Here is a 24880-nt window from a genome sequence, read left to right as displayed (position 1 = left end):
TCAGACGACCGAGCAGATTCAGCAGGTTAGACAGAGGTTGTTGACGGCTCAGAGTTGCCAGAAGAGTTATGCGGATAGGCGACGATCCGAGCTTGAGTTCCAGGTGGGAGACTTCGTACTCCTAAAAGTGTCTCCTTGGAAAGGAGTGATTCGATTCAGGAAGAGGGGCAAGCTGGGGCCCCGGTATATTGGGTCGTTCAGGGTGACCGCGAGGGTGGGCAGGGTAGCATATCGGTTGGAGCTACCTGCGGAGTTGAGCCAGATTCATGACACCTTCCACGTGTCTCAGTTGAGGAAGTGTATAGCCGACGAGTCGGCGGTGGTGCCGCTGGAAGATATTCAGGTGAATGCGAACCTGAATTATGTTGAGAGGCTAGTGGCGATTGTGGATCGGAAGATCAAGGTTCTGAGGAACAAGGAGGTGCCCCTGGTGCAGGTCCAGTGGCAACATCGGAGAGGGTCCGAGCTGACTTGGGAGCCGGAGTTGGAGATGCGGGAGCAGCATCCAGAGTTGTTTGCTGAGCAAGACTTCGAGGGCGAAGTCTGATTCTAGTGGGGGAGAATTGTAACATCCGGATTCCCAGGTATCTTATTGTAAGTATTATCTTGAGTTTTAGGGAGGGACTCGGCGAGTAGTCGCTCAGACTCGCCGAGTAGGATCGCGAATTCTTGCCCGAATTAATGAAGGACTCGACGAGTCGATGTGTGGACTCAGCGAGTCCGCGCTGTAAAGTGAAACCCTAAATCTCAGGGCCTGAGCCCTGTTTAAAGGCCTTTATGGCCTCCATTTGCGGCCACTTCACCCCTGAGAAACCCTAGAGAGCAGAGATGTCGTTTGTGGTGCAAGAGGAAGGCTAACTCACCATTTCTTGTGTGTTTTAGCAAGAAGGAAGGAGGTAGAGCAAGCTAGGCTGATTGTGGAGCTTGGATCTGTGTTGTTCTCACTGATATACACGTTTTGAGGTACAAGTTCCTTCCCATTTCGTGTATTTGATAGATTCCTTGAATCTAGGGTTTCCTTTGTACAATTTTGAGTTAGATTGTGAAGCATGTAAGGTCCCTCTGAGTATAGGTGATAGATCTGGACCTTGAGAGGTCCAAAAGGTCCCAAGCTTCCAGCTTTATGAGCTTTCATGAGAGCCTTGAGAGTAAAACCCCATTTAAATGGTTATTTCTTCATTTTTGGCCTTATAAGCATTGCATGAACGTAAAGTTTGAACCTTTACGTGACTTTCGAGTGTTAGAAGGTTGGATCTACTGGTTGGTGAAGCAGATCTGACCTCAAGAGATCTTTTGAGAGTTTTCATGGGAGGAACTCGCCGAGCCCATAAGGGACTCGACGAGTCGAGTTGGGTTGCTCCGCGACTCGCGATCTGTGACGACCCGTGGAGTATAGGGTTGACTCAGCGAGTCAAGTGAGGACCAGGGGCGAAGAGGACAGGCATGTACTCGCCGAGTCACTCTAATGCACTCGGCGAGTCCGGTTAATGTTGACCGTTGACTTTCATTGACTTTTAGGGTTTAGTCAGTGTTTGGACTTGTGAGCCATTAGAGGGGTAGAATGGTCTTTTACCCTTCTTAGAGAACTTATAGAGAGGGGTTGGCCTAGCCTTTAGAAGTTGTATTAATTAGAGTAATTATTTATGTGATTAGGCGAAGGCTAGTGCAGTATTCAGTGTTCGAGGTTTACCGAGTTACCCGAGGTGAGTCTTCTCACTATACTTTACCTTGAGTGGTAATTAGAGTTATGTGACAGAGTATCTTGTATGCTATGTATGTGATGTGTTGCACTGCATTATTTCTATGTGATTTATGCTGTGTGTATTCCAGAGTTAGGACCGGAAGGTCCACAGAGTTAGGACCAGAGGGTCCACAGAGTTAGGGCCAGAGGGCCCACAGAGTTATAGCCTCGAGTGGCTAATATGTGCTACATGTGGTATTTTGGGGAACTCACTAAGCATTTATGCTTACAGTGTTTTGTGTTATGTGTTTCAGGTACCAGTGGGGATCGCGAGAAGGCGCCGGCATGATCAGTACACACTATTGGAGTTTTATACATTTTGATCTTGGGATGTGTTTTATGGATTTGATATGTGATACTTTGGGATTTGAGAATATTTATGAATGAAATTATATCTTTAAAAGTGAAAAATTGTTTTGAAATTTACGGTGTTACAGTCTTCCTGTCAAGAATCACTGGCAAAACACTTGCACAAGGTATATAATTCAGACGCTCATCAATCTGAATGTCATCCAAGGGAACCACAGTGGAATCATCGGCCAAAAACTTCCGCAGCTAGGAGACATGAAAGATATTGTGGATCTGACTAAGCTCCACATGAAGATCTAACCGATAAGAAATGTTGTCCACCCGGGAAATAACCCTGAAAGGACCGATGTATCTGGGGCCCAACTTGCCTCATTTTCGGAACCGGATGACACCCTTCCATGGTGATACATTAAGAATCATGAAATTCTCCACCTGAAACTCGAGATCGGAATGACCTTCTTCAGTATAATTCTCATGTCTACTCTGCACGGTCTGCAGTCTACCATACACCTACTATATCAACTCTGTGGTTTTGAGTACTACCTCAGTGCTCCCCAACACTCGCTGACCAACCTCACCCCAGAAAATCAGGATCCGGCATTTCCTCTTATACAACAGGTCAAAGGGAGGCATAACAATGTTGGCGTGATAGATTTTGTTGTAGGAGAACTCAACTAAAAGTAGATGTGTATCCCAACTCGCACCAAAATCTAACACACATGCACAAAGCATATCCTCGAGAGTTTGAATGGTCTACTCACTCTGTCTATTAGTCTGAGGGTGGAAACTAGTACTGAAAAGCAGCCAAGTACCCAATTCCACGTGAAACTTCCTCCAGAACTTGGAAGTAAAAAGGACGCACGATCTGAAACAACAGAAACCAGAACCTCATGTCGTGAAACCCCTTTATGTAGATCTTAGCTAGCTTCTCAGTGGATGAACTCTCCTGAATCGGGATGAAATGAGCACTTTTGGTCTGCCTGTAAAAAATAACCCAGATAGAATCAACCCCACATGTCGTCCTGGGAAACTTTGTGATGAGATCCAAGTTTATCTCCTCTCATTTCCACATGGGAATGTCTAACGGCTACATCTTGTCGTGGGGTCTATGATGTTCGACCTTGACTTCCCGGAAAGTCAAGCACCGCTCCACATACCAAGCTATCTCCCCCTCTCTATATAGGGCCACCAATAGCTAAGAATCAGGTCTCTATACATCTTTGTAGCACCTGGATGGATCGAAAACTCTGAATCGTGCGCTTCTTCCAACAATGTCTGCCTAACTCCACCAGAAACAGGGACCCACACTCTGTCAGACTGAGTCAATAATCCCCGACTATCTCTGACAAATGAAGGAATCTAAACCCTAGTTTTTTTTCTTCCACTTCTCTTCCTTTAACCCCTCAATTTTCACCTCTTTGATTAAATCCAATAGTGGTGAAGTGATAATCATCCTCAAGCATAGGTCTCTGATAGGAGCACTAGTCACTTTGCGACTCAAGGCATCAGCTACTACGTTGGCCTTCCGAAGATGATACCGATTCTCACAATCATAATTCGTCACCACATCCAAACATATCTGATGCCTCATATTTAGGTTCGACTAATCCATCAAATATATTTTACTCTTAATTCAATCAGACACTGCTTGACTGAACTAATTTTACTCTTCTCGTTGCCCTGATATTTCTCTTTCAGCGTGTTCTAGATTTCTTTTGATGTTTTGCATCTTCGTACATAATTATACACAACTGGAGGAAGGGCTCCACGAAGTTCTCTCATACATCTTTTCTCGTTTTTCAGCAGCCTTGCCGTTTGATCAGCAACATCTGGATTAGTTGCAGAAGTACCAACACTTTGAACAGAAGAAGGAGGATGAACATCATCAGTAATGCGCTTCCAAAGTTCTTCATCAATTCCGTTTAAGTAATCCTCCATACGATCCGCCCATTGATTGTACTAATCTGGAATTAGCATCGGAATTTTCGTTGAAGAACCAAGCAGATGAAAATAAGACGTCATCGTGTTCATGTTGAAATTCGCCATGGATGTACTGACAAAATTTCAGAAAAGCTTTAGGAATTTGAAAATTTATGGATGAATTTGCCAGAAAACACAAATCGATCACTCGATTAAACAAACTAATCGCATAATCGAATCACAACTGAAGATCTATGAAGATTTTTAGACTCAAAAGTGCGGAAACTTTTGAATCTAGAACTAGACTCAAAATGCTTTTGACACGAATGAAAATTAGATCATTGCAGTATGATTCCTGCTCTGATACCAATTGTAGTTGTTACGTAATCGAGTGAGAATTATAGAATAAGAGTGATATGAAAATGATGAACACAAGATCTAAATATAATCTGTATGGCTCGATTATGCTTTCAAAAGAGTACAGAGTGAGTAGACAATTACATGAAAGTTCCTATCTAACTCTAGTACTGATCACCTATTTATAGGGAACAAAAAGAATACAAAAAATATAAGGGCATAAACATAATAAGTTTCAACACTAAAGTACCCTTATAATAAAGTTACAAACTAACGAAACTATCCTTTAGACCTTCGACACCTCACAACTAACTTCGACATCAACACTCAATACCAGAAATGACCCACAAATATGCTAGAATTGGCCTAAAACGCTTGAATGAGGAGATCTAACACTAGAATGATTAAGGTAACAACTTTTTACCTTCAAATGGAAGCCAAGACAGAGTAGGTACTGGATCTACAAGCTTCTCCTTCATACAAGCTCTTGAGTCTTCAAGTTTCTTTCACTAAAACCACATTCCAAGCTTTTACACACACAAAATGAGGAGTGAAACACGATTAGGGTTTTCTGAGGTAAAGGGGGTGATAAGAGAGGCAGGGGGGCTAATGAGCCTTTAAATAGGGTGCAAAACCCTGGAAATTAGGGTTTCATATTCCAGCTCCGACTCGTCGAGTTGGGTCCTCCAACTCGTCGTGTAGGTCCTAAAGTTCATGCGACCGAATCCTTTTCTACACGACGAGTTGGGGCATCCAACTTGTCGAGCAAGTCTAAAAACATAAATATAAAGCTTTGAAATTTATACATGGGAGTCGCGGTGTTACACAAAGATATTGTGTTTTTTAAAGCGTAAATAAAATGTTTTTTTTTGTTCTGAAAAATAGGAGATGTCACAGATTTACTATGAATTTTACAAAACAATGACATATTGTGCACATTCATAACTTTAATATACTTCCTGTTTTCTTTTATCCTACATATTGTGTCATTAATCTTGTGGATTTAGTGTTTGAGTTCCCAACATGTTAAGTTCTTATTAATATCATAAGAAATGCTTTAAGTATAGGGAAAAGGATTCAAATGGATAACAATATCAAAACTTCACAATCATATAGACAGTGGTGCGTGATTGGTTTTCGGGGTCTTAGGGTTGTTTCCGACCATGAAACACCTACTATATGGACCTAGGGTATTAGAGACACCTTATAGGATTTTAAACTAAGAAGATGAATATCCATAACCTGTCCATAATAACCCCATACATAAATCTAGGTTTTGTGGATACATGGTGGTTTTAGATTAAATAGATGTTTCTTTAGGGTTCTAAATGGGTATGAATACATTAGGGACATATTAGAAGAGTTTACTTGCTTTCTAGGATCATAAATCACACTCAAAAGCCCTGAAAATCTCCCTTTCTCTACTTTGTTTCTTCTTGGCAAAAAAAACTTCACTTCTTGGCCTTTCTTTGACTTTTGTAGGACTTTAGGGGAAAAGTAACAACTCCAAACTGATAGGGATTATATGGTAGAGGGTTAGGAAGGTTTTAGGAAAGGTAGGGTAAAAATCGTGGCCATAATCGGGAGAAATCATGGTCTAAATCGACTTGGGTCACAAGTTATAGGATTTTTCACTTTTACTCCCTCAAGTTTGGCTATTGTTGTATTTTCCCAAAATCTCATTTTTCTTAACATTTTTGGTCCATTCCAGGTATTACACCTTGGTTCCTAAACTTTGTTTCTTTTTCACTTCCTACCCAAAACATAATTTTCCTTACAAACCTGATATTTTCCTGAAATGATACTTTACCCCCTCAAGTTTTATACTTTCATATTATTCTAATTCATCCCCTTCAACTTGTTCAATGTTTCATCTTTTGCCTTTCTTTCCATTTTAAATTTACATTTTGGATTCTTATTAATTGTAATTTCTCTTTATTAAACTTTTTAATATTTACATAACCCCTCTAATTTATTTAATTTATTTATTAAGGCTTAGAAATTTATTCTTAAATATTTACTTATTCCTTTTATTTATTGAAACCCATTTTCTTTATTTTATAATCCTATAATTCCAATTATGCTATACCAAGATAAAAAATAAATAATACTATATTTATTTAGAAAAATAAAAATGGGGCGTTACATAAGTTTTCTGGCTTTTTCATCCCTTGCCACGTCTATGGTCATTTGGTGTATCCCCATGTGGGTTCGAAGTAGTGAGTCTGTGTTATGGATTTAACAAGATTGGGCATGGTGTAATAACATGTGTATATGATTTTATGTGATTAAACATTAAACTACCTTTTTGTATGTTTCGTTGGTTCAAACCTATATATATATATATATATATATATATATATATATATATATATATATATATATATATATATGCATGGGTCAGATCCTTATATATCTCACTAGGATCCCGAGCCTAACATACTATTTTGATGTGTTACACGGGTGATTTTTGTTAGGGGATGCTTAGCGATGTTTGAGAGTATAGAGGCCTTAGACTTTTAGCCATTGTGTTATGTTCGTTATATCAGGCAAGCTTTTACTTGTGAGTTGATATACACACATTTGACATCCCATGAGTTTAAAATGATACTTGTATACAAATTAAAATGTTTTGAAAACTAGGAATTTCCACTATTAAAAATACGATTTGTTTTAAAATTGAGATTAAATTGGTTTTAAAAATAACCAAAAATAAGGGATGTCACATCCTTACCCATTTTGCATGATCGATATTACCAAGTCAGACACATTCAATATTGAGTATTGTATATACACATCTTTTGTCATATGTTAAATAAGTGTTAGAGTAAATTACATCTTTTGTTCTTGATGTTTGTATCTAAACTAAAGTGTCTCATGTGAAGATAATGGTTGCAAATCCCTTTGCTTCTTAGTTTTAAGGCAGTAAATATATGTAGTTTAATTTGCTATCTTCTATTCATATTATTGATGGTTGTGTTTGGTCTAAGAATTTACTTTCATGGTCACTTCATCATTCAACTTTTCATCTAAACTGTAATATATGAAGTTTTCTTAGTAAATTGTACCTAGAAGACTAAGAACAATAAATGCAGGAACATTTTATATGAAAATGTGGAAAAAATGAGATGGTTTTGTTGAAGCTTGGTCAAGAAGAGATGTTGTCCGATGAAATATGTGAGAGAGGTATACAAGCAAATTCCATGGCACTCTCTTCACTAAGTTATGAGTTTTTAAACAATCATATTCAAAATGTATGATAAGGTGCTTATCATTATTTTACAAGGGACTCTTGAGGTTGAAAAGGGCAATTGAATCAACCAGTGTAAATGTGGGATATGCTAGGATGAGGGTGTGGGTCGATGTATCTGTTTGTAAAGGATATTATGTAAATTGTAAAAATTAAATTGTTATATATAGAAAACAAACAAGTTTTGATATGAATTTTAATTTATTATAAAGATTATTGTATATTTGTTTTATAGTTTTTTTATATAGATGTTTTGTCTATAGTACGATATATTACATAGGGGCACTATTTTTCTCCAAGGGCATGTTATAGTCTACCAAAATTCCATTCAAAATCTGACATTGTATATGATTTGTATGTCAGCAAGAACAAAGATTTCATTAGTATACTTCCACCAATCCTAAACTGCAAACTTAAAGCTACACTCTTACAACAATACTCATGACATGAATATGGGAAGACCTAGCCAATTGAAAAGTCAATCACAATATTCGTATTGGTTATGAACGCTATTCACTAGTATTCTTAAGATATTTCTTTTAGTGTTGGTTCTGAGGAATTATATATTTTAAAAGGCTCAAAGCGAGTCGGAAAAAAAATGACCCTTATACTTATTATAAGTTTTTATTTTTAAATAAAAATATATAATAAAAAAATTGGGCCCTGTGCGACTGCCCACTTTGCCCCCCCCCCCTCCCCCCTCCCCATGATTTCTTTAGCCTCCGCATGAACCAGATACAAGAGTCGACACCATCCGTCACGCCTAGATAAAACGTTACATACAGGGTCTAGTTGTTTCCATCCATAGTAACCACTATGAAAATTAACCTTAGCTAGTCCATTCTCAGAGGGACACTCCCTATAAAGACCACTAAGATCACCGTAGAATATATACAAGGAATGCATTAACTTATATTTATTTGCCACATCAATTGTAACCAAATTAATAACTGGAAATTAATAGCTAAGATTTGACAAAATGTTTCTTAGCACACATCCAAGAGCCATAAGAGAAAGCTGAAAACAATCCATAACATCTGATGTTGGTAAAACTATGGAAGTTGTTTTTTAAGCTTATGCAAGTAAACATGGAGATTGTAAAAGTTTTTTTTTATGATCACGATCTGAGTAACCCATTTTTATAAATTCTAAAATACAATTACAAATTTTTTTTATAAGTGAAAGAAAAAATGATGGAAAATATAACATATGTAGTGTAAAATAATTTGAAATAAGTGTCAGAAATATGTGTCTGAAATGTACTTAGAAGTTACATATGGTCAACATGTCCACACTAGGGATGAGATTTAGAACCGGAAAACTGGACCGGAACTGGAACCGGAAGAACCGGAATATGTAAAACCGGTCCGGGTCCCGGGTTTAAAGAATGGCTCTATCCGGGTTCCGGGTAATCCGGGTTTCGGGTCCTTCGGGTCCGGGTAAACCGGGTTTAAGAACCGGAATCGTGTTAGGAACCGGAACCGGTTTCTATGGAAAGTTTAAAACATGCATATCTCATTCGTTTGAAGTCGAATTGGCATGAGGTTTTTTCCATAGTATAGTTTATAGTTTTTACATGATTTTCGACTATAATTTTGTCATTTTTGGGTTTATATTCATTGACTTATAGTCTCTCAAAGTCGGGATATCAAAGCTGGAAATTTTATGTTTTTCAGCCTTTTTTTGTATTCTGTGATAGTTTTAAAACATGCATATCTCATTCGTTTAAAGTCGGATTGACATGAGTTTTTTTCCATAGTATAGTTTATAGTTTGTACATGATTTTAGACTATAATTTTGTCATTTTTGGGTTTATATTCATTGACTTGTAGTCTCTCAAAGTTGGGATATCAAAGCTGGAAATTTTATGTTTTTCAGCTTTTTTTTATATTCTGTGATAGTTTTAAAACATGCATATCTCATTCGTTTGAAGTCGGATTGGCATGAGGTTTTTTCCAAAGTGTAGTTTATAGTTTGTACATGATTTTAGACTATAATTTTGTTATTTTTGGGTGTTTATTCATTCACTTATAGTCTCTTAAAGTTGGGATATCAAAGCTGAAAATTTTATGTTTTTCAGCTTTCTTTGTATTTCGTGATAGATTTAAAACATGCATATTTAATTCGTTTGAAGTAGGAATAGCATGCGGTTTTTTCCAAAGTGTAGTATAGAGTTTGTACATGATTTTAGACTATAATTTTGTCATTTTTGGTTTCATATTCATTGATTTATAGTCTCCCAAAGTTGGGATATCAAAGCTGCGATTTTTTTTTCTAAGCTTTATTTTTGTATTTTGTGAAATTTTAAAACATGCATTCGACCCACTTTACCCGATTCCCCTGGTTTTTTGGTTTTAGACCCACTTTACCCGGTTCCATTCGACCCACTTTGATATTTCCAGGTTTTCCGGTTCTAGACCCACTTTACCCGGTAACTTACCCGGAACCGAACCGGAACCGGTTCCTATATACCGGTCCGGTTTCCGGTCCTAAAAAATCTCGTTAACCAGTTCCCGGGTTTTCCGGATCCGGGTCTACCGGTCCGGGTTTGGACCCACTCTCATCCCTAGTCCACACATATAGTATGGAATGCTGAAAGACAATCCAAAATGTAAGTCTGACATATGACAGTACGACGTTGAGTCTGCTAGTTTGGAGTTGACTATGTCATGCCATAATGTACTATGTCAAATTCACGGACAACTTTACGTCAAAAGTCACCCAACCCACGGTAACTCCGGAATTGATGTAATTACTCCGGAATACGGTGTTATGAAAAAAATATTATTTTTATTAATAAGATTTCAATTTCCCATATAAATTAAATATATTATTATTTCTAACCCAAAGGTTTAATTTACGTATCGAAATATAAGTTATCTCTTTTAACTAAATTTTCCATTTTTATATAGTATCAAAATAACCGTTTTTTTTTTTCCAAGGAAAATATAAACGTTTATAAAGTATTGGTTGATATTTGGAAGCAGTTTAATGCATTTATATCCTTTTGTTTTCATAATCCACTTTTTTTAACTTTCGATAATACAAGATACGTAATCTTCTTCAATTCGAAATCTAGGGTTTCACTTCATTGATCTTTCAAGCTTTCTTGTTGCGTTTCTTGTAAGCAGTTCTGCGGATCTGAATTCAGATCGTTTGAAGATGTTTTGGCGTATGACCGGTTTGTCCACTGTATCTCCGGTAAGCGCTTCATTGTTTTTTGAATTTTATAGCTGCTTATAAGCATCTCTTTGAACTGTAGTTTAGATTGATCAGCATTTAAACTAATAGCAAGTATGTGCCGTTGATGTGTTTTCTTTCTTTTCTCTAAAGCCCTACATATCGTGAAGGTGTTCATACTTAGCCATTGAGTTTTCTTGGTATGATAGTGAATTCCCCTTTGGTTTTAGGTTTATAAGGTTGGACTCATTTGAAAGGAGTTGCATCTGTTTGTATAAATGAACCAATCGGTATCTAATGCAATAGTGTGATTGAAAGAACCTCAGAATGCGAGCTGTGTAATTGATCACATTTGATACTCCATGGAAGCATAAATTAGAATCATGTCAAATTTACACAGGGACGCTTTTGGACCCTTGTATTCGTTATTGATCTGGAGTAATAGAAGGAGGTTTATGTTCTTGTGAATGCTTTCAAATTCCCTAGGGTTTTAGAAGAGACTGTGTACTCATACTCTTGAGGAAGCCAATACTGCATTTGAATTAGCTATCTCACATGTATACTGATATATTGCAACATTGTCCTCTGGTGGAGGTATAGTCTTGTAACAGAGTCACTCCCTTAGAAGTGTGTACCATGGCCTTTTGTTCCCTTTGACATGACCTTATATATAGAGAAAATAAACTAGCACGAGTGATAAATTGATAACCTGTAAGATCTTCTAATCACTCATTTTACTTGCATATTTTGGTTTGCTTTTGTAGTTAAATGAAAATGAACCAACCATATAGTATGGAGTTTACATATAATGGACCTGGATGGGTAATTATTTTTTTCAAGTAAAGAGAAAGCTTTTGGTACTCAGCGATTGATTTTATAATTTCTGTAAAGGAGTAATTGCCCTTTGTTAAAGAATCATCAGTAGATAATGACAAAACAAGAGATCTGAGTTCATCTGATATATCTATCCAGATAAGGATCTGTGATTATACTTGATTATTAGTTTGAAGTTTTATATCTTTTGATATGATTTTGCACCAGTGGGATTTTCTTAAATCATGCTGATTTATCTTTTTGATGTACTTAATACATAATATTCATCTAGTTGCTTGTGGTTTTATTTATGTGGATTCATGCATACTTTTTGTAAGCTAATGGTTTGAACAAGAACTTAAAACATTTGACTCAGGACTTAGTTTTATAGAAGTTGTTGATAATGGGATCTAAATCACAAATGGGAAAAAAGTAAATTGGGATTGTAAACCTTCCAAAAAAGGAAAATCTGCATTTTCTGGGACAACCCAAAATGGAGTGTTGATTTATTGTTATTTTGTCTATATTTCTGCTCAACTTTATTAAACTGGGAAGATTTAATTTGCTGTAACTTTGACTTTTTATGGTCTTGAAATTAATCTTTTTTTTTTTTTTTTTTTTAATCCAGGTGGACACAATCTTGGATCAGGAAAACTTTACACTAGAGGAGCTTCTTGAGGAGGAAGAAATAATCCAAGAATGCAGAGCTCTTAATAGCCGACTTATCAATTTGTAAGCTAAAATGTTCTTTCTAATTCTAGCAACCTCTACCATTCATAACTCATTGGTGGTATTATTATTACAATTTACAATATTGTATATAGTGGTTCATATGCCTTTTATGTTCATTTATTGTCTAAATTACTTCTTGTTTTATTTCAGCTCCTTTAAATCTATTTGAGCACATCTTGGCTTCTTGGATTCTGTATGTTTTGCAGAGTAGGCATCTTGCTGCTATTTGCTGATAAACAAGGCTTGAGTCATTATTTAATAATCTAATAGTAAATGCAGCTTAGTGACCTTTTAATGCATTATAGTGATACATCCATATTTAGGTGCTCTTTTTTGAATTTTCTTTTGCATGGGGGGGAACTGACTCTTTTCTTGACTTATTCAACTTGTGAATTACTGAATTTGGTATTATTTGTTTCACTAATGCAGAGTATTTGTCATATAATGCTCTTAATCTTTTTTTTTTTTTTTTTTTTTTTTTTTTTTTTTTTGGAATTTAAATGTAAATTCAATTGCTGTTCATTGTAGCTTGAGGGAAAGGACTCAAATTGAACAGCTTTTGAGGTACATAGTGGAAGAAGCTCCTGAGGATGCTGCAAAAGGACGTGCTTTTAAGTAGGTATCCATGGGCCCACATGGAAAATATGTTTCTTTCATATTTATATAAATATAATTCACCAACATATTTTTATTTGTTTATATATTAGGTACCCGTTTATTGCTTGTGAGATATTTACCTGTGAAGTTGATATCATACTCAAAACCTTGGTAGAGGACGAGGAGGTAAAAAACCATTAGTATCTAGAATCAGAAAGTATTGAGTAATTATTTTTATTTTTACTATGATGATGATAATAAGTTCATTTCTTTTTCAGTTGATGAACTTGTTGTTTTCCTTCTTGGAACCAGAACACCCTCATTGTACCCTACTGGCTGGTTACTTTAGTAAGGTAAATTTTATTTACTTTTGTAAAAATTCATACTTCTAATTTTCCAATTTGATGTTTAAGATGAATGATCATGTGTTATTGTCTTATGTAGGTTGTTGCATGCCTATTGTTGCGGAAATCGGCTCCTTTAATCAACTACATTCAAGTTAGTTCCCCACATGAATTTTTTTACCCTTGAATATGTAATCATAATATTTTTGATATAAATCTATAATTACATAACGAAGTTGTTAACGATTTTGTAATCAGGCACATCCAGACATTATCCAAAAGCTGGTTGATCTAGTAGGAATTACATCAATCATGGAGGTGTATAAATTATAATTATTCTCTAACTTTCTATTCCTTACATTTTTTTATTTTTATTTTTACCTTTTTACCCCTGTATCTTTATCCCTTCTAATCGAAAATATTTTTACTGAACAGGTGCTTATTCGTCTAATTGGTGCTGATGAAAATCTCTACACCAGTTTTGCAGACTCAACACAGTGGTTAGAAGACATTGATGTGCTAAAAATGATTGTTGATAAATTCAGTTCTTCAGTAAGTTATCTATTTAATGTAAAGTTTTTACTGGAAAAAATATTGTTTCAACTAAAATTTGAAAACTCAAACTCTGTAAGGATTCTCCTCAAGTGCATGCGAATGCAGCAGAGACACTTTGTGCTATAAGTAGATATGCTTCCCCAGTTTTAGCTGCTAAAATATCCAGTCCAAGGTTAGTGTCAAATATCGATAATGCCCTTTAGTTTTTACTTTTTTCTATTGGCTGTTTGCAGCTGATCATCTCTACTTGTAATAAAAGATTGTTTTTTTTTCATGTGTGATTTTTCAGTTTCATAGCAAGATTATTTCATCATGCATTGGGGGAATCAAGGCCAAAATCGGTTTTAGTGAATGCATTGTGTGTATGTATATGTTTGTTAGATCCAAATAGACAAACATCTGCAACATCTTACTTCTATAATCGACAATTGATTCATAATTCATCAGTAACAACAAATCCAGAGATTGTGGAAGGCATGTTGGAGAGCTTAGGTATGTTAAATTAGTGAATAATTTCAAGTTTGTACCCTTATTTTGTAGACTTTTCTCCATTATTGCAGAATGGAATTTGTCAAAGGAATTATAATCTATCATGTGAATGGAATTCAAGTTCATTCCCTTGCTTGGTTTATATATTAAGAAAAAACTAAATTAAAATTTTTCCATAGAACCTAAACCTATATATATATATATATATATATATATATATATATATATATATATATATATATATATATATATATATATATATTTAACTTTTATACATGAAAAGAGAAGTTTGATAATTTTTGTAAATTTTATTTATAGTTAAATGTGTTTTTTATGTAGTAAGTATAAAAATATATAATCAGTTTTTCTCTTTTTATTTATCACAATATATATATGTGGGTATTTTGGTCTTTTATGTTCATTTATTATTTTGATTTTTATATATCAAATAATAAAAACTGCTTAGTTTTTTTTATTCTTTATTCATAAGTAAATGTATTTTATATAACATAAAAATATATATTTAATTTTTTTATTATTATTTATGATGATACATATGGAGGGTATTTTGGTCTTCTATTATATAAGAGAAGGAATGTAATTTAATTCCTTCCACCCAACCCTAGGAATGATAAAGTCCATTTGAAGGATTCCAACAGAATTGAATTCCATCCATTTGCAACCAAACATGCCATGGAAATATGGAATGGAATCTCGAATTCCGATTCCATGAACCAAACACGCCCTAGTTTTCTTAATGTAATAAATTGTGACATCCAAAACTTGTCTTACATCACTTAAGCACCTCATTTTCTCTTTACTCTTTTACATTGCAATTTAATTATTTATTAAACCATATCCTATCATGTCAGTTGATGTACTATAACATTCTTATTGTAGGGAATTTGTCAAAGCTGTTGGAAGTTTCAACAGACGAAAAAGTTTTACTAACAACATATGGCAAGTTGCAACCACCTCTTGGGAAACATCGCCTTAAGGTATCTTTGTCTTTTACAAGACTTATTAATCATTATCTTTGATTCTTTTCCATGTATATACCCTTTTCATTGTTGAAGTAGTAGTATAATATTAATACCCCATCTTGAAGTATCTTATTATTTTGAAACTGGAAATTTTCAGATTGTTGAGTTCATCTCAGTGCTAATGAGTGTTAGAAGTGAAGCTGCAGAGAATGAGTTGGTTCGCCTTGGTGTTTTAAGACGTATTTTGGAATTATTTTTTCAGTAAGTCTTCCATTTTTCCTCTCTCTCTCTCTATATATATTCTGTATTTATAATTCATATAACCTTACTTTATTTTGATGGCTTTTAGGTATCCATACAATAACTTCATTCATCACCATGCTGAACAGATTATAGTTTGTTGCCTTGAGAGCAAGAATGCTTCACTGGTTGAACACATTCTTGAGGACTGTAATCTTGTCAGGAACATTATTGATGCTGAGGGGAACAGTGCATCCAATACTGACAAAAAGATTGATATGGTAAACTTTTATAATCATTTTTTTAAGTTCAATTTGTGTTTTGTGAAAATACACATGACATTTTCATGTTGAATTTGGTGAATATTGTTTCAGCCAACAGTCCTTGCTGAAGGAAGAGTGCCACCTAGGATAGGGAATGTTGGACACATGACACGCATAGCCAACAAACTCATCCAATTAGGGACTCATAACACCTATATACAGGCACATTTGCAGGTTACTTTCTCCATTTCACAACTTTAAAAAAGTGCTTTCTTTATCCACACAACACTTGTCACTTTTTTTGTACTTATGTTTCATGGGGTTAGGATGTTTCTTTTTAGGGTCAAATTCAAAAAGTAACAATTTACTTTTATTGATTTGTGTATATTATATAGCATACTGCTTTCATTTCTCCCTATTACAACTTTGTAGTTTGAAAAATTCTACCCGATTGTAGCAATGTTATCCAAATACAAAGCAATTTTCACTGCTGTCATCGGGTGGATTTTTCAAAGTATAATGTTTTAATAAGAAACAAATTTAAAGTACAATGTCTTAGTAAGAAAAAAAGAATTTGTAAATTCAATGCTTTAATAGAAAGCAATGGGATTAGGATGCTATAATAGGAGTCTTTTTGTTGTATTTTGAAAATGTATAAATTTTTGACAGAATAATAGTGAATGGGTAGAGTGGCATGCAAATGTACTTGAGGGACGCAATGCACTTGAAAATGTCTTACAGTGGGAATGCGGGTAGGTATTCTACATTAACATTTGTTATCTATGTTGCATCACAGTAAATGACTATTTTGCCCTTCTGTCTGGAATTAATCGATTTACAAAAACGTTCCTTCACTTGTCCAAATCTACAGGAGACCTACACCACTTCATGATCCAAGTAGGGATAGTGATGATGATGATTACCATGATAAAGATTATGATGTGGCAACTTTAACCAATAATCTAAGCCAGGCGTTTGGGTACGGTTTTTATGAAAATGCTGATAGCAACGAGGTATCCAACTTTTTTATTATAATTTTGCTTGCTCAACTTTTTGCTACAAAGTTTATCCGATGTTATTTGCTTGTGGATATAAATGATAAATATTAAATAAGTATCATACATGTTAATAGAGTTATAGAAAGAAAGAAATAAAAAATACTTTACACGTGCATTTGATGAACTTATAAAGTGGAAAGTAGTATAGTTGTATAATATATTTTATAATAATATATGTTACTAAAGAAGTTTAGTAAAAAAAACAAACTAAATCGACTAAATTAAGTCGATGTACATGGTAGCACATGCTACATGGTAGTCTATGTAATTAAACCATGGATGATAGGTTTTGAAGATGAACAAAGGGAAAGAAATCATGCCAACATATGTATCACAAGAAAGGTCCAATGTGTTGACCTCAAACGAAAAATCAAAGAAAATGGAAAGAGGAGAAATGTCTGAAATGCCCCATAAGGTTCTTCATCATGGTCCTCATGAGTATCATCATAAGGGTGCTAATGGGAATTGTCCTAAGGCTCCTCAAAATTCAATACATCCACGAAGAATGAGTTTTGTTGACTTTGAACGGGATAAAAAAGATTTGATGAGAAAGAAAAGACTAGTTGGTGAACATATAGAAGATCTAAAGAGGGAGATCAAAAGACTAAAACGACCTTCCTCTAAAAGAGACAAAGAAGAGAAACCCAGAGGTTTTGTAGAGCAAGTTAAAGAGATTATATATAAAATAGTGAACCGAATGAAGAAATGACACCTATGGCCCACCACTATCTATATTAACTCCCTATAAAAGCACCTAAGTGAGTATATAAGTCATTTCAATACTCAAAAGTAGTCTTAGTAGAAATTGTGTTTAATATTTATATATGCCAACTTTTGTAAAGATAATACATATGAAAAGCCGTAGAAATGAAATATATGCCATCTTGTATAGTTTTTATTGGAAGGTCTAGTCCCCGCATGAGTGGAGGTATGACTGTCTACATATGTGGGACCCGTTGGTGGAGGGAATTAAAGGGTGGTGTATGCCTTAGAATGGAAGTTTAATTTTATAAAATAGTTAACCACTTGGGTTGATATGGTGGATAAACTATTGACCCATGTTCAAATCTTGGCACTACTCAGCTCCTGCGGCCATGGAGGTTCGTCTGCAGTGACTCCAGTGCATGAGGCATACCCTCATGTTTGCAACAGGGGATTAGTTGTTGCGTGAAAGCTGCCCAGAACCCTCGTTAGGGAAGTTCCATTTCCAAAAAAATAATAATAATAAAATAGTTTCAAATTTGTTTAGTGAAAGAGCGATTATTTAAAGGGTATAGGCGTATTTTAGTGGAATAGGAGAGAGGTTGAGAAAAGTAAGAAAAAAAGATTGGCAATAGTAGAAATTGAAATAAGAGGATAGAGGAAATTGAATTAAGAGATGTAAAACCCTAAGCTAAGGTGGTGTTTCTTTTTGACTTAATGGGGACAACACTTTATACAAATAGATATATAAGGGTGTTTCTTCTAGACTTAATACATACAAAAGTAGTGCTAAATTCATCCCAACAATTACCACATTCATCGAACTTATTAGTTCGGATTTGTTGGAGTTTGAATTCTATCCATCCATACAAACCCTGTTGGAAGGAAGGAAGGTCTACACTTATTTTGGTTTTTAGATGGGTAAGAGGGAAACATACATGTATGGATCTGACAGGGTTTTCCTACTCTTGGAGGTTTCACTGTGGGGCAGGGCAGGTTGCTTTAAAAGCTACCTCATGCAAAGTGACAAAGCATGAGAAAGCATGCATGGAAAATCAACACGTGTTTATACCATTCACGTTTGATACTTTTGGTTTCCTTGTGCCAGATGTTGTGGAACTCCTCAGTAGACTCCATCAGAGTCCACCAACAGGTCATGCATAGTAATGTTATGACCACAAGATCTATGGATGTAGTCTTGAAAAGAATTAGTTTTGTCATAAAGGGTTAGCAGTGCAGCTTGTTGCCTGTTTGACTACGACCTTGATGTAAAAATTCTTTTAAATTTGTAAACCATCAGGTAAAAGGAATTCGTCATTCCTTCCATACACATCCATGGAATGACGAATTCCATCAAAATGAATTCCATCGAAACATGTAATTTGGAGGAAATTACGTTATTAGGTAAAGGGAATTCATACTACTACTACTACTACTACTACTACTATGATAATAACATATTAGTATTATTATTCTATTGTAGTCATTTATTAATAATATTAATAAGTTCTGTTTATCATTATTTTCGTATTATTAGTATTTTTTTCCTTTTATTTTTAGTATTTTCGTATTATTAATTATATTATAATATATTATAGTCATTTGTCATTGTTATTATTATTATTAACATTACTAAAAAAAGTTGAAGCTTTTTATAGCTTTAATCAGCCTTCAAAAGAATAGGCGAATTAAATATACATCAAGCTTTGCCACAAAATTCTACAAACATTTTAATTGTTTACAATGAAAGTTTAGGCACCAAAGCATGCATTTCATGTGTAGAATGTGAAAAACCTAGCAACAAAGGAAAAAGGGAAAGCTATTTTCTAGTTGTAGGTGGAATGAGTTGTAATTTTATTTTATTGTTTTTTAATTGTCATCATATTAATATGCCACATCACCAAATAAGTTAACAAAAATTAATTTTCTATTAAGAGTAGCAAGAAAGTACAATGTTATTTTACAATAAGGGCAACATGTACTATGGTTCAAAATCTAATTTACTCATTAAATAAATGAAAATCATACGTCTCACAACATATAATATACATTTGTATTATTAGTAGTATTATCTGTGTTTGTACATGTCTATGGCCCTGTTTTTGTCCCATTAAGTGTTGTATGGATAAATGATTGTTAAAAAGTATTTGAGAAAATGACATCACACTTGGGAAAACAAAAAAATTTGTTAAAATTGAAGTTGTTCTTTGTGTATTATGTAAAAATGAAACACTTATATTAATATATGAGATTAAATCATGTCCTCTTTAAGTCCAAAAGAAAAAACACCTTATTCTCACTTTTGTCATTTATCATCATTACTTGTAATATCTGTATTCTTCAATAGTCTTTGCTTTTTTTAGAATATTTTTATTTACAACAAAAAACTTTGGTCGCCTTACAGCACAATTTAAATTTTATTTTATTTATTTTTGTGTTCTCAGGCTCATGGCTCAATGGAAGGAGATGATGAGGTATGTGTTTTAGTCTTTTATTTCACAAAGAAAAAAATTGAAAGAGAAGAAAAGGGAGTCAAGTATTGAGGATATCTTCCTTTAATTCTTTGATAAATAATAATAAAATTATTTGGGTTAATTGTGCATTTTATTTTTTTTAATAATACATGCAATAAAGTGGTTTTTCTTATAGTTTCATTTTAAGATAAAAAAAATATGCAATATTTTACATGTAACCTGTAGAAACATGGTTGCATATAATATATTGGTTGTATATATAGGGTTAATATCATAAAAGACCTTATATATTGTGTTTTATCCTGATTAAACCTCAACTTTATATTTTTCGTGCATTTTTCCATTTTTTTTATGTGGCCCTTTTAGCATTTTTTTCCTGAATAAACTTGTCCAATGTGAGGATTTTTTTCAGAAAAAAATAAATAGTTGAGGTTTTTTTCTCGGAAAAAATGGAAAATTGAAGGTTTTTTTTAGGGAAAAAAATAAAATAAAGGTTAAACTCGGAAAAAACGCAATATGTGTGGTCTTTTATATATGTTTTGGTTTTGTGACATGAAAAATAACTGAACTTTGCAGGATGTGTATTTTGATGATGAATCTGCTGAAGTAGTCATATCTTCACTTCAATTGGGAGATGACCAAGAAAGGTTTGTTAATTATCTTGAATTATATAATTTAGAGCTGAACACAAGAAAGACACTTTCATTTCTTCATATCCTATCGAAGCATTGCAATCAGGTTGACTTTTTGAAGTTCAATGTCCTAATAGAAAGTTTAATATACAATGCTATAATTGGGTAGGTTTTTAAAGTGCAATGCCTTTCAAAGAAATAAAAAAAAAAGTTCAAAATTACATTACAATGATGTAAAGAAAAGTATTAAAGTATAAGATGCTATATTAAACAAATATTTAAAAGTAGGGAAATATGCAGAAAAGTCTCATTATTTTGGGAAAATTCTTAATAAAGTCTTAAAAAAAAATTTGAACAGAAAAGTCCCATTTATCTAATATTTTGTCCAAATTAACAAAAAAAGTCTTTATTTTCTTTTTAACAGGAAATGACAGATTATCATGTAAAACTAAATAATCGGGACTTTTCTGCTCAAAAAATAATAATTTAGGACTTCATCAAAAAAGTTCCCAAAATAATGTACGCTGCTATTTTTCTTTATTTTTGCATTTAGCTCAATAATATATTCACAAATGTTTCCTATTGCCATGTGTTGGTTTCTGGACTATGATATCTATATGATTATTATTAGACAAAATTACAGTTTTGGTCCCTCTGGTTTGACAGAAATGGAAAATGGTGGGTTAGATGTTTTTTTTATAATTAATAAAATATTATTTTAAAATTGGAAAAAAATAGAACAGGGTAAATTAGTAGTTTCATATCACTTTTGTAACAAAATCAAACCACGAGGACCAACCTCGCAAGAAACGGAAATCACAGGGACAAAAACTGTAATTTTGTCTTATTGTTATAACTTATAACAATAGTTGAGTGAGTAAATGCATGAAATAGTGAAAATACATTGTGTTTATCTGTAATTCTATACTCATCTAAAAAGTTAGTTTTATTAAATGGTCAAAAAGTATATATAATATTATAATGTTTTAATCACTAGAGAAAATAATTAAAATGATTTATTTGTTGAAAATTTTATTGCAGGGGATCTCTTTTTACAAATTCGAATTGGTTTACTGCGGATGAAGAGGTGGTTTCCGAATCATCAACTAATGCCACCTCACCTCCACCTCCACCCACCACCGAGGCGGCCCCTGGCGGCAATGATGGCGGTTTCACACCGGAAAACAATGATGACTTGTCAGACACCGCCACGAGTTCAACCAATGATTCAAGACCCAGTGAGACCGATAAACCACCGGAACAGGTTGACCGGAAAGATTCCGGCGAACCAGGTGGCACCACCACCACCACCGCCACCGACCCTGCCAGAACATATCCGTTGAGCAGTGAACCTGAACCACCAAAGGTAGAGACTAGTGATAGGGGAGATGAAAGGGAGGCTTCATCTTCCACTGCCGCCGATGAAGTGGCGGCAGAGGGTGGCGGGCCGCCACATTCTGAAACACATACCGATGGTGAAGAGCAAAAGTAAATACTGTAAATTTTGATTTTTTGGTTTTGGTGGGGTTGAGTTTTACTAAAAATGTATTTTTGAGATTAGTTTTGGTGTACATTGTTAACGAAATAGGGATGACAATTCTTTACCCTTGTCTTAGGTTTTTTTTTACTAAATTGACGGATGGTCGAGGGGTATACTAGTCTTTTCTTAAGAAGAGGGTTTTTTGATATGTCAAATTCATTGCATACTCATACACGTTGAATATAACACGTTTATCGCTGTAGTATACTAGTATGGCTTGTTAATTGTATGATAAAAAAATGGTCAAATTTGTAGGTAAGTCATTATAAACGGCTATTTAAAAAAATGGATTAAGGAATTGACCGATAAATATTGCGTGACGAATTAATCAATTATTCAACGGCGAACCAAGGAAATGATTACTTGATGACAAGTATTGGACTAGAAGTTATAAACCAATTCATGTCAAAGGGCTCTAGTTTTGAACCAAACAAGCCAACTAGTTTCTCCAAATATGGCTCTATCTCTTGTCTCAATGTTTAGTTATATATTAATAAAAGTTTTATTTTTAACATTAATTGCAAATGTGTTTAGATCACAAGATTATTAACTAACACTAACAGACACGAACAAATATATTGTTAAACAAACAACACAAAAAAATTTGTTTCTTTATATGTTTGTGTTCATTTGTTTGTTCGGTTATACTTAAGCAAACAAACATAAACAAAACTTTTGTTTGTGTTTGGTGGTTTTGCCCCGGCCCTATCCTAGTCTATTCTTGTAATTTGATCTAACCAAGAAGATTAGTTATAATCAACTCTTTTAATAAGACAATATGATTAAATAACGATTTTTATAATCAACAATCCTCATAAAATCAAGTTTAAAATTTTAACTATAAAGCATATCTTATATGAGTTTTATTTTATTTTTATTTTTATTTTTTATTTTTTAGTTCAATATCTAATAATCAACCCAACAACTCTAATAGCTTTTTACCATCAGTAGTTTTTGAGTCATTTATAACAAAATCTTCTAAAAATGATCAATGATTATAGCTTTTGATTCAAGTATAACAAAACCTTTAAAACATTTCATAAAGACGAGTGTAGATTAATCTGAGGGCGGAGATGCTATTCTTTGGGGAAGAATTTTCGGATCCTGGGTTGATCTTGTCTTTCCTTCTCCCCAAGAGTTCCTTTAAGTGTCATTGCCCCAATAGGTGGCGGATCTCCTTTCTGAAGGTGAAGCAATCTTCGGTAAGATGTCTAAAATCGTCGTGGTAAGCACACCACTTAGATTTATCTTTCGATCATGATTATTTATCGTTTCTCTTGGGCCATCTTGCCTTGTCTACAAGATCATGCATTACATAGGGCAAACCTGAAACATGAACAAAAAAAAGTAGTCAAATATCTTGGGGTAATCTTCATCTTCCTCCTCATCTTCCAGAACATTAACCTTATGGTTCTCAGGCCTTGATTAAGGTTTAGCTTTGTAAGATTTGTGGGAGAAAGATTCATTCTTCCTGTTGGGATGATCGTAAGATGGTGTTGGCTCTCTTCTAGATCGTTTTGTCCTCTTCAAGCTTGATGAATGTTAGGGCTCTATTTCTGACTTTATCCAACTTCTTGCATGGGGTCATGGCAAGATCCTCGTAAAATGGAGAATCTTTCTTTAGTCCCATCTTGAAGGCTTCCACGACTGTCGCAACATCTAGATGTAGAATATTTAGGGCTTCCCTCCCAAACCTGTTAACATAATCCCTCAATGATTCATCATTGTCTTGGGTTACTCTGTCAAGGTCACTTGTTACTTTTTCAAAAGTTCTACTACAAGAAAATTAATTATTAAACAAGTTCATGAGATGTGAGAAAGAAGTGATGGAGTAAGGAGGAACGTTTAGGAGCCACTTTAGTGCAAATCCTCTAAGGATTGAACCAAAACTCTTGCATAGATAAGCTTCCTTAAAATGTTGGGGAATTGGAACAACCTCCATGCGTCCTCTATATTGGGCGATATGCTCTTCATGATCCGTGGTTTTATCATACATTTTCATGTTAGGTGTCTGGAACCTTTTTGGAACTTCGATGTCATAAATATGGGTGCAAATCTTGAGACCCTATGGTTGAGAGGTGACACCTCTGGTATAGGTTAAATCATGTTTGGCACACTTGAGATCACGTATCTCAATTGGCTAGTTCCTTCGCCATAGAAGACTTATCCCTAGATCTTGGGTATTAGAAGGGATGTTGAATATCCCTCCAAGATCTTAGGAATCAGGACCTCCCGAGCTAGTAGTTGCACCATCTGTAAAGATAGGCACCTGCCTTGATATGAAGTCTTCGGCTTGGCATTTTGAAGATGCACCAGTTTCGAAGTTCAAGATCATAGGCTGCAAAAATGAAGGCGGAGTTGGTGTAGTTTCCATAGGCCTTCTTGAGTCTGCACTTAGTTTCTCTATTCTTTCGAATAGCATCTTCTTGGTCTCATCCTATTCAGTAATATGTTGTTCCATCCTGGTCAACATAGAAATGACTTTGGTGTTAGACCATGACCGATATTTCTTAGGTTGTCCCTCCTGGATATTGAACTGGTGAAGATGTAGAGCCAGTTCTTCTAGGGACTTCGACACTACTCCTTTGTGGATTAACAACAGGAGGGGTGTGTGGGGGGGGGGGGGGATAGGTTTTGACCAACAAAAATGGATGGAATAGTGCTACAAGTGGATTTTGGTAAGGTAGACATTTTTAGTGCA

The 24880-nt window shown here is 34.5% G+C and overlaps 1 protein-coding gene across 4 annotated transcripts; it reads left to right on the top strand.

The window, feature by feature from the left end:
* The first annotated feature begins 10575 nt into the window (after positions 1–10575).
* Positions 10576–22334, top strand: LOC145166487 (uncharacterized). Of its 4 annotated transcripts, none has more exons than XM_079085476.1 (19): positions 10576–10778; positions 12199–12302; positions 12831–12917; positions 13010–13085; positions 13178–13252; positions 13344–13397; positions 13502–13561; positions 13679–13795; positions 13876–13970; positions 14088–14290; positions 15188–15285; positions 15428–15531; positions 15620–15791; positions 15885–16007; positions 16443–16525; positions 16645–16786; positions 19978–20007; positions 20584–20654; positions 21681–22334. In XM_079085476.1, the coding sequence occupies exons 1-19, from the start codon at positions 10740–10742 to the stop codon at positions 22129–22131; spliced, it is 2184 nt and encodes a 727-aa protein (XP_078941602.1). In that variant the 5' UTR covers positions 10576–10739; the 3' UTR covers positions 22132–22334. The 4 variants fall into 4 exon arrangements, with proteins under 4 accessions (XP_078941602.1, XP_078941605.1, XP_078941614.1 ...); XM_079085488.1 differs by lacking the exon at positions 10576–10778 and adding an exon at positions 12453–12509 and having other exon boundaries at positions 12198–12302; XM_079085499.1 differs by lacking the exons at positions 10576–10778; positions 12199–12302 and adding an exon at positions 12537–12707.
* The last annotated feature ends 2546 nt before the right edge of the window (positions 22335–24880 follow it).

Source organism: Lactuca virosa, chromosome 1 (assembly GCF_052849685.1).
Source record: "Lactuca virosa cultivar CGN04683 chromosome 1, Lactuca_virosa_CGN04683_v6, whole genome shotgun sequence".
Lineage (NCBI taxonomy): Eukaryota > Viridiplantae > Streptophyta > Magnoliopsida > Asterales > Asteraceae > Lactuca > Lactuca virosa.
The sequence above is the reverse complement of the archived record's forward strand: the minus strand, read 5'-3'. Positions and strand labels throughout refer to the sequence as shown.